Genomic DNA, 11,279 nt, shown 5'->3' on the forward strand with positions numbered 1-11,279 from the left:
GTCTAGTCAGTTTGCTGAAGGTTTTCGGTCAACAGCGAGATTAGCATGATGAACAGTTAAATCTGAAAACCAAACTGAGAGACCATCAATCATCTAAAACTAGCTTAAAAGGGATAGTTCACCCAAAAATGTAAATTATGTCATCATTTACTTACCCTCAAGTTGTTCTAAACCAGTAAGAATTTCTTTCTTCTGCTGAACACAAAATAATATATTTTGAAGAATGTCTGTAAGCAAGTTGATGGGCCCCATTGACTCCCATAGTATTTTTCCCCATACTATGGAAGTCAATGGGGCCCAGCAACTGCTTGGTTACCCATATTCTTCAAAATATCTTCTTTTGTGTTCAGCAGAAGACAGAAATTCATACAGGTTTGGAACAACTTGAAAGTGAGTAAATGATTACAGAATTAAAATTTTTGGGTGAACCATCCCTTTAAACCAACTAAGACCAACTAGTTTAATCATTTCTGTCAGCAAGGGAGAGATAAAAGAAAGTAAAAAACTCTTATCATCAACAGCATCTAAATATCATTGTGTTTTTCGTTTTTCATACTTCCCAGGGAAAGAGGAAGTACAACAATCAAAACGTAGGCTACGGTTAAAAAAAATTCCCTGAAGTGTAGCCTACGTCATTGAAACTTTCCACTAACGTCTGTATTTTCGCTTTCCGAGCTCTTCTCCCAAAAACTTCCTCAAAAATGCAACATCATTCTAACGTTACTACAGTTTCATATTGGTCAATTAGTGGCAGAAATTTAGAAAATAAACCATATGAAATTGTGACAAGACGGTGGATTTTCTGTATTGTAAGAGATTAATAACTACATAGCCAAAAAAAACTATTTTAATAATCATATAATTTCGCTGTTTACATTGTCGACATGGATTTGAATGGTCTTGTAAACTGTTGCGTCCGGAGTTTCCGAAAATTACGTCATGGACCGGATACTCTGCCCTGGTTGGCTGCGTGTTCGAAATGAGGCGGAGCTTAAGTTGGTGAATAAAACCAAAAGGGGATCAATCATTACACAGGAATACTGCGCAACAACACACAGGACGGCAGTAAGAAAACGCGCTAAAATCCCTTCAAATCGACATAAAAAAGGACTAACAAAGCAAGGACCGGTTTATTTTGAGTCATAAAAGTGAATCATATCGGAAACTGACCAGCTTTATCACCGGGGCTCCTTATTTTGAAGAGAAGATGTTGAAAGTTTACCTCATGTTGGTTTTGTCAGCGGCTGCTGTTTTCGCTGAATCGGTGAGTATCTTGTGAATTTTAACTAATTATTAACTTTATTTAAGATGCTAAGGCTATAATCGAGCCAAATCGCGTTTTATAATCACACTTGACCAATAAAAAAGTGGTTATATTTGTGTTTGCTAAAGCGTTAGCTTTCTGACAACAGACCTGTTGAAACAACAAAGGCTTCTAAGTTACATGTTCAATAAAATTAACAATTTAGATGAATAATTTCTACTTTAGGTTAATTGTCAAACTTCTAGGCAAGTCTGCTTTTGACTTGTCGATTTTATCGATGGATGCTTATCTGAAATAAACCTAATATTACAAATAAATTATATGAGTAACGTTAGCCGAGTAACAATTAATCGTTGTGTTGTGGTATTTTGTTAGTCGTTTGTGTGCGTGTGTGTGTCTGTAATGTAATTTATATATTTAAGAGAGTTAACTTTCTGGCATTTGGCATCAAACTAGTCTTGCTCATTTTTGTTTGTTGAGTAACCTAACGAGTAGCACTGGATTTTTCATGTGACAGGTTTTGCATGCAGGAATTTTTTTTTTTTTTTTTTTTAGCTCAATTTGATTAGACTGATTCAGTCCATGAGGTTTACATTTCCATCTGTTCATTATGGAATCACCCACTGGAGCACCTGTGAATGGGATGCCACAGCTTTGTGTTGGCCAGTTCTTTCATAACTCAAAAGAATAGCTTGCTGCAGATGTCTTTGGAGCTGAAATAGAAGACAAATGCCACCCAGTGTGCTTGGTCAGTCAGACACACACACACACACACACAAGTCAAAATGCAAATTCTTTGAGCCCAAAGCCTCCATTCTCACAGACCTTTGGAAAGGTGTTGTCGCAGATCTTTATCTACACTTCAACACCAACAGCTGCAGCTTTTTTTTCGTCTTGTCTTGACCTTGTCTGCTGAATGGTTCAGTGTGTAATATTGTGTAATCCACTGGGAAATAAAGTAATAGAACAGTAAACTAGCTGTGCAGTAAACTAGTAAATTAGATGGTGTGATTTAATCTCGGGTGGGAATGTTGCAACAAGCTTGCACACTCCCAAAAGCCTTGTCCTTCGAGGCAGAGAAGGCCGCAGCATTCCTCAAAATTATGCTGAAGTGTCTGTGTTCCTTTCATCCCCCTCCCTCTCCATTCTTTTGCATTTTCCTGAGGAATTTGACCCCTCCTGACCTTGACCAGCCCTTCTTTTGGGATTTCGCACACTTCGGCGGATTTAAATGGTCCACCTCTTTCATCCAGGTCCCTCCTCTTCAGCCACTGGACAAGTGTGTGTGGTTTAAACTCAACACGGCACGGACACTTTAAATCTCAGAAATAGGCAAAGTAGGAGTGGATGTTCTCGATTTGGCTTTGAGGTTTATTATATTTGAATACTTGTGCAGCTTTCACCTCCTACCTGATGGGATGTTGCTACTGCCACTTTTGTTTTGTTTGCCCAATGTGTGTCTTTCTAACTAGATATTGAATAGGTTATATATTATAACGTGTTTTTTTTATTATTTTCACAATAAAAACTAAAACGTTATTGTAAAACATAACATGCACTGTGAATATTTTGCTGTTATTTTAAGTGTAATGGCCATGCTAGATGTCCTGGTAATGATTGTGTTTTGAATTAGGCATGAGTTGATTTGCATATGGGTTTGGTTTTATTTATTTTATTTACTCTGTTATTTGTGGGGTGCAAAGCTCATCTGAATGGCTGTTGAAAGGCAGAGCAGTGAACACGATAAATACTTTCGCCAGGATATAATAATGATTTCTGCATTGCTGTCCACTGGCCTAATAAAGCGCTTTTGAGGATGGAATGTTGGCATACAGCGAGAAGGTTTTATTTGCTGCTTGGGTGAAAGAAGGATTTTGGTAATTTACGTAATGCTTAGTGTATGTGTCTTTCAATATTTATTTCAACGTATACAGTGCCTTATGCTGTACCCTTTTGTTTGCCAAGTCCAGAGAGGTATCTAGAGGCCATGTAAAGGGAACCTTGTGTGTACTAGAGTCATTTAGCAGACCACATCCTTCACCGTTCCAGTTCTGTTGCTTGTGGAGCTATTAACCATATGCCAGACAGGCTTTACTTGGAAACGCTGATAACCAGCCACCAGCTGTCCTTCATAATGACAGTTCCTCTTTCTTGAATTTGCCTTTTTTTTTTTTTTCAGCTTAGTAGTGTGGATGACACTTTTGATGCTTTTACTTGTGCTTAAATAGTAATTTGTTTTTTGATATCTGTATTGATCTGAATCAACTTTACTGCCTACTCTAGTTAGGTTTCTTTGGACTATACCCTCCCCCTAAGCAATTTCCATCAAGCCTTTTGTCTTTTCCTGGCGTGTACATTTTTTGTGTACTTCTGAAAATACACATTCTTCAAATAAACACCCGTCTGGGTGTTTCTCAGGTCTCCAGACTTAAATGAAAGAAATCTAGTCTAATCGCCCCATTTATCACCCTAGAAACACGTGGTAGTCTTTCCCATCTAATAACACATTTACTGCTAACTTGCAGTATCTTGAGTCTTTGTATTGTTCAGATGCAGGTCCTTTTAATGTGTAGTTTTGGAGGGAATTGTTTTCTTTCAGTCTCAAGTTCATGTAAAGAAAATCTGACATCATTTGTTTGTGTTAATAACTGAGACAGAGCATAAATTATAATGTTTTGAGATCTTAATGGTCACACATTTATTGTTGTTTTTTTGGCCATGTCTAACCATTAATCTTAATGCTTTTCGTTTCTCAAATAAATGGCTGTAAAAAGTTGAGTGATTATGCATAAGTAAATAAATAAGTAACTTCACCTGTGAACATCATTGTTTCCTCTTGAACTTGCATGTGTGTGTATTGGCATGGCATGGCATGGCATGGTGTTATTCTTTAGAGAGCCAACCAAATAATCTATGTCTAATGTGTATAGTTTATTGATGAATCCCTTGACATCCATCAAGAACATAGTTAGCTAATTTTTGATTCCATAATCCAATCGTAAGTCTCTATTAACTTCAGGTTTTAGCCAGCCAAGGAAGGTCTGTTGTCAGAAAGCTCAAAGAACTCCATGTTTTCAGGCCTAGACTACACAATACTGATTGTTTGGGCTATTCAGAACGGCTCATTGTGTATTAAACAGGCTTTGACTTAATGGTGAGAAGCTTCATTAATGAAAGCCACTACCAGATAGAAGCAAAGCGTGATCACACTTCCTGTGGGAGAGAATAGAGGCTGACGCCAGTGAGGCTGAATAGTCCTTTTTGTTTGGTTTAGTTGTAGATTTTGAAGTCCAATCTTGTTTCCTTCACATACCCTAATGCTTCAGGGCTTTGAACAGGTGTTGGGGTGAGAATTTGGCGTGTGATTGAACAATTACGTATCGTTTACCAGGCAGGTGAGTCTTTCTGCCCCGCTGTGGAGATTCAGCTGGGGGTCTAGAAAGGGAAAATGCAGCTATAAATAGTTCCCACAAAGGTGGAAGGAATTCTCCTGACGTGCAAGTGTGTTTGTGTGTGCAAAGTAGGACATTCACTCTGTCCCGAGTGAGGAGTGTGTCTCATGAGGAGATCAGATGACATGAATAAATCCGATTGGTGGGAGGGACAGACACCGTTTGTATTGACGACTGGGGCTGTAATTGGTTGTGACCTGAAAGGACAACAAGGAGAGTCTCAGTCTTCAAACCACAACAGACGATAGCGGATAATATTTGTAGCGTAGCTTTAATAGGTCATCACCAATGAATCTCAGACAGAATCTGTGAACATTTTCTAATTTTTTTGGGAGAAAATCTGTGAAATTTGTTCCAACTCTGTGTTGACCAACCAATGACTTTCCATACACAGAAGTTGCTTTGTAAAACTCGGGAGCGAAACAGTCGTGGTTCTTTAAAAATTGGCCTTTAAACTCAAACCGTGAATAATCACCTGATCACCAGAGAGTTTACCACACTATTGGATGAGTCACTGATTGTGGTATCTTCTCTTTACCTCTCCCATTGTGACTCACTGGAACAGATGCCAGACCATTTGTCAGCAGATGGCCGGATTTGCTCCAAGATTTGCTAGTCTTGACTGAGGCCTGGTCTACTAAGCTGGTTAATTTACACAGGCTTCTCTCTGGCATTACAGCTCACTCAAGAGCCTGGAGATTCAGTACTAGAGCATACTCATACTTGTAGACGTGTCATCATCTTCATATCAGACATATTCATATCAGTCTCGACAGCTATCATGAGGGTTACCTAAGAAAATAGAAGCTTTACTCACCACCCTCATGATCCTTTAAAGCTGTGTGACTTTCTTGTGATGACACTGATGCCAAATCAAAACACAAATTAGATAACGACGTGAATAATAACTTAAATTTCAGTTCAAGCTCTATGCACAACAGTTTTCAGACTACTTTAATAGTGCTTTTTGTTCTCTTTGGAGCTGAACAGCGCCTGACTCCAACCATTGTATGGACAAAAGAAGCATGAACATTGATAAACCTCTCCTTTTGTGTGAAAGAAAGTCGTACGGGTTTGGAACGACATGAGGGCAAGTAAATGATGACAGAATTTCATTTTGGGTTAAATAAATGAACTAGCTATTATTCCTTCTAGAGCTATTATCTCAAACATTTGTGGTTGTTTCTTTTAAATGAGGGGGGGTTTTGGTTATTGCTGAGAAATTAAGAACAAAACCCTGAGAAATTTCGAGGGACTTTCTTTAGCAGTTCATCTTAGTCTAGATCTTTTAGTTTGCTCGGTGGGGTTTCTTTTAAACTCTTTCAAGTGGCTTCTATATGTTTACTGAGAATTTAAGGGGTTGTTTATGGGAATTTAAGCATTGGTTTAATTGAACCACGGCCTTGCGCCTCTTCGCAGTCAGAGAGCATCCGCTGTACTTTCTTAGACAGCTTTCTTCCCGTCTGAGCTGAGTATTTCATAATGCCGGGGGATTTCGGTGTGGGGTTTCACAGCACTGTAAGGCTGAAAACCATAAAGTATGTCGGTCTCTCTCCCCACACCCTCTTGTGGTTTCTGTCATTCTCTGTTTCTCGCTCTCCCTTTTTCTTTTATTATCCTCAAACAACAGAGCAGACTAGAGCTGACTTGCAGTTTCATGTGACGTTTGCATGATCCTGGTTTTCCTGGAAAATGAGTTAGCCCCCTCCCCGATCTCCATTTTAAAAACGCTTCCATTTAGCATCTAGAGCCATTTTAAGCATCAAGTTTGTTTTAAAGATGATGGATTGTAAGATAACCTAGAAGTCATTGTCGCCTCACTAAAATCCTCTTTAAAGTGTGTTTGAAATCTGTCTAAAGTGGTTACACTGGGTTCGGCGGCATGAGTATTGAGTACACACCTGTACTGCATTATGAATGTTTTTGATTTCCCGGTATGTGAAACTTTTCAGTGAGTCATGTTTGATTAAATCTGTTTTTGACAGCGAGCAGGCGAGCGAGACCGATAAAGACCCTCGGCCCCTGTCCGATGAATTCTTTAGTTGTTTTACACAATGGCGGCAAACCTGCGCTGACTTGTTCTTACCTCTCTGACTCACTTCAAGGTCAAGAGGGGTGTGAATGTAATACAGTATTGTGTAAATCACGGGTGTGTGTCGTTCAGAATAGAATTTAGAATCTTTTTTTTGAATTACAGTTAAAAGAATGTTTTGATGCCTCAACCATAGCAACAGTGAAAATAAAAATGGCCACTTCTGTGGACGACTCTTTAGAGAGAGACGAGGAAAAACATAAATCAGTATGCGTGTTCTACTTCCTCCTGTTATGCTAATAGGCTTAGTCCATTAATTGTTTAAAACCCATTCCCAGTGCTTGTCCAAATGGCTCTGCTAACGTGATTAAAAGTGTTGGTGTGTCTTAATTCAATTAAGTGTGCTCTCAGAACCATCATGATGCCATAGACTAAGGTTTGGATTAAGACTAAGTATTAAAGGGATATAGGAAACATCATTTTACTTCAGGTCTTAACCAAATAAAAAATCCCCCTCTCGATTAATGTTGATTTAATGAGGTCTTCGGATCATTCATTTTTGCATTGGGTTACATTTACCAAATGAGTGAATTGTGCCGGGGTTTTTTTCTTTCATGATTTGCCTTAATGCCTTTGAACAAATGATGTCTGTCAGGTGTATTTTCTTCATGCTTTTTTTTTTCTCTCTCTCTTTGTAGGTACGAGAAACGGAAACATGGGTACCTCTGAAAAACGAGTCACCCCGTGAGGATCTGGAGTCCTCCGGTGACACTCCGCATCAAGATTTTGGGTTTGCTGATTTAAGCCCAGTTGACGATGAGGATGTCTATGATGATGATGATGAAGATGAAGAGGATGATTATGATGACATATCAGGCTCAGGGTCTTCAGAGATCACAGCTATCGAGGTAGCTATAAAACAAATTTAGTCATGATGTCAGATTGAGTATTTGGATACTGCAGAAATGTTTGGAAACAATGGATTTAATGAGGTTTTCATCTACAACAAGTGAATAATTGAAAAAAGAATTATTTTAAATTGTAATAATAACTAGACAACACATCTTTCCATTGCGTTTTCTCACTGATGTTGTACGATCACAAACATACAGTTCAGCTAGTGTCTCCTATTCTTAATGAATGTCAAAGTGACTCTTAAATGAATCATGGATCATTAGTCTAAAATGACTCATTCATGGTTGCTTAACTGACTCACTGATCCAAAAGTCTTTAGTTCGGGTCATATCTGACTTGGATTACTGATTGGTTGTTCATATGACAGCGCTTTATTGCATGTTTTTGCAACTGATTTGACTGCTGTATGAATTTTCTTATGACTGTTTCTTCCTCTCTCAGTATGATCTCTTCAATAACCGGATATCTGATCCTGTGGGTCCATTTGCCCCGCGGCCAACTATAGATGAGAAGGTTCTGGTTAAAAACAATGAGGTCGGCTTGGGTGAATCGCCAAAGCAAGAAAATGGCCAACAGAGCAATGTGCTCATGACCGTGGCTGGAGAAGAGAGCTTGTTCAACAACACAGAAGTGCTTGCAGGTGAGGAGAATGGTGTTTGTTTAATATGCCAAGTAAATAGTTTAATACATATTATTGGACCATAAATGTAAATATATAAAGGGTTATTTCACCCAAAAATGAAAATTCTATCATCATTTACTCATGTCGTTCCAAACCCGACTCGTATTCAGAACAAAAATGATCTTTTTGATTAAATCTTAGAGATTTCTGTCCCTCCATAAACGGCTACACAACTGACACTTTGACGTTTCAAGAAGTTCATAGAGAACGTGAAACTAATCCATATGAATTGAGCGGTTTAGTCCAAATTTTCTGAAGAGACTCGATCGCTTTATATGATGAACAGATTGAATTTAGGCTTTTATTCACATATAAACATTGATCTGTGAACATAAATAGAAGCTTGACTCGTGAGAACAAACCTCATTGGTTCTTGCTGAAGCTCAAACGTGATGCGTAACACGAGAATGAACCTCAATGGTTCTTGGATATCAAGCGAACATGCCTGAGTGAGCTTTTGCCACAGCTGATGTGTGCGTTTATGAATGTTTATATGTGAATAAAAGCCTATCTGTTCATCATATAAAGCGATCGAGTCTCTTCAGAAAATTTGGACTAAACCACTCAATTCATATGGATTAGTTTTACAATCTCTTTATGAAGTTTTTGAAGCGTTAAAGTGGTAGTTGCGTAGCTGTCAATGGAGGGACAGAAATCCTCAGATTTCATCAAAAAGATCTTAAGTTGTTTTCTGAGGATGAACGAAAGTCTTACGGGTCTGGAACGACATGAGGTTGAGTAAATGATAGAATTTTTAAATTTTTGGGTGATCTATTCCTTTTTAATGTTATTTATTTAGTATTATTTATAAACTGTTATGGCAGTATTAATATTGTGAATTAGCTTTTATTTTGAAAAATGTTCAAATTAATTTTAGTAATTATGTGTATTTGTTTTTTTTTTATATTAGTATAGCTTTAATTTATGTTTTAGTATTGTTAGTTATTAATCTTGGTGTCCCTCTTCTTTTTTGAATATTACCTTTCATGCAGTTTGTGAATGTGTGGTTTTATGTAATGGTTTTTTGGCCGTGTTTGTAGGTTATGCCTCACATTTTCCATTTCTGTTTTATAGCTATTATTGCGGGCGGAGCAGTTGGTCTCGTCTTCGCCATCCTCCTCATCGTCCTCCTCGTTCACTTTGTTCTCCGCATCAAGAAGAAAGACGAAGGAAGTTACGACCTGGGCAAGACGCCCATCTACAAGAAAGCTCCCACCGCAGAAATCTACGCATGAGCATCCTCACCCACTCATACCTTCTCTCTCTCTCTCTCTCTCTCTCTCTCTCTCTCTCTCTCTCTCTCTCTCTCTCTTTTGAACTATAAGCTCACACGGTGCCTCGGCCCGACGGGCCGCCGCCAACCTCTCACGTACCACGAAAACCGCAGGAGAACCTCACAAATAATTTACTCTGACTGGACATTTGCATTGAAATCTGAGTGAATCGAAGAGGATCGCGTCTGTTGCCAAACTGCCCGATTCTTGTCTTTTTGTTCCCACACCCTGTCAGGTTTATTGCCTTTTTGTCACGTGGCGCATTGTCTCCATTTTTTATTTTTTTAATAAAACACTACAAGGTGCAATGGAGCTTCCACAGGTTAAAGGCTTTGGATTGACCATTTTATCCACCGTTATGATAAACAGTCAGTGTCATGATTGGTGCTACAGCGGGGGTGTTACTGTAGCCTTTTACGTTATCAAATGTCTTTTGTTTTTAAGTCTGTGCTGTAAAAGCTTTTAATTTTCATATTAAACATCAGAGGTGAAACCAAATTGAAGGCATGCATTATATGTTCGAGACTAAATTCTGTGGGAGCAAAATCTGAAATCGGTGTACTAGACTGATGTATACTCATTTCAGCCATGGTGTTATGGTACATTCCACATATCCGTATGTAATTGCTGTGGTGGTTTTATACGTCGAGAGACTAGATCCACTACGTGCTGCTTGACTGTCAGCTAAGCTACTTTAACAGGTACAGATGCTGTTGATTGAGAATCAGTTCACTGCAAACAGACTTTGTACATCCAGGGATCTGTATATAGCCATTTGAATAAATGTAAAACTTTGGTACTTAGCCATTTCTTGACAGCCTTTTATTTACCAAATATTTAAATGCCAAAATCAGTTTTTATTGTTCTTGTATCTCATCCCGGTATTTGCTTTTGGCGTAACCTGAAAGCAGATGGTTTGTGTCTGTATCTTTTGTTTGAGAACAATGACCAATGTTAGTACTAACTTTTTTTTTATTTCAATGTTTTTGTAGATGTTCTTAATTCCTTTTTAATTTTTATTTTTTTTGGTATTAATTTAACTCATATTTTATTGCCTGCCTTCAGGTCGGGGGTCTTTCTTCCCCTTCTCAGCTGTTGTACATGTAATAATTTTTATTTTTTTGGTTGTTAGATTTGTTTTATATACAGTAGTGCAACAATTCAAAGGCTGTTAGTCTTTCAACAGATTTTAAGAGTTTCTATTTCTTTTAGACTTTTTAAGCCGAATATATTTATGTTTTGTAGAAGGATGTTCTGGATTAGTAAAGGGGAACGTGAATAAGCTGTGCATTCCTGTGCATGGTGTAAAATGATAAATTTGCTGCTTTGTTTGGTCACATCCAGATAAAATCACTGATCTAATGTTGAAGTCAATGAATCATTGATTTCTGCATGCAATTTCTGATCTGTTGAAAATAAAGCTATTTTATGCACATAACCATTTGAACGGTCTCGAGCTTTCTTTCATGCTAAAAAGAAAGGTTGCCTTTCACAGGGCGTTTACACGGCACCGTTTTCAACTTCAAACTGAAAACTTTTTATGCCTTTTGGCTGTTCATTTACACGACAACTGCGTTTTGGGGGCCTGAAAATGCTAACTTTTGAAAACTGGTCTCTGTGTAAACTACAAAAACAGGCCATTTTTGTGGATCCGTGTGAA

General features: G+C 38.2%; 1 protein-coding gene across 1 annotated transcript; it reads left to right on the forward strand.

Annotated features, from left to right (window-relative positions):
• The first annotated feature begins 986 nt into the window (after positions 1-986).
• sdc4 (syndecan 4) lies at positions 987-11,057 on the forward strand. Its single transcript, XM_079883455.1, has 4 exons — positions 987-1,264; positions 7,447-7,656; positions 8,105-8,303; positions 9,420-11,057. Exons 1-4 carry the CDS (start codon positions 1,208-1,210, stop codon positions 9,578-9,580), a joined length of 627 nt encoding a protein of 208 aa, XP_079739581.1. The 5' UTR covers positions 987-1,207; the 3' UTR covers positions 9,581-11,057.
• Positions 11,058-11,279: the final 222 nt, after the last annotated feature.

Source organism: Squalius cephalus, assembly GCF_949319135.1.
Source record: "Squalius cephalus genome assembly, chromosome: 10".
Classification (NCBI taxonomy): domain Eukaryota; kingdom Metazoa; phylum Chordata; class Actinopteri; order Cypriniformes; family Leuciscidae; genus Squalius; species Squalius cephalus.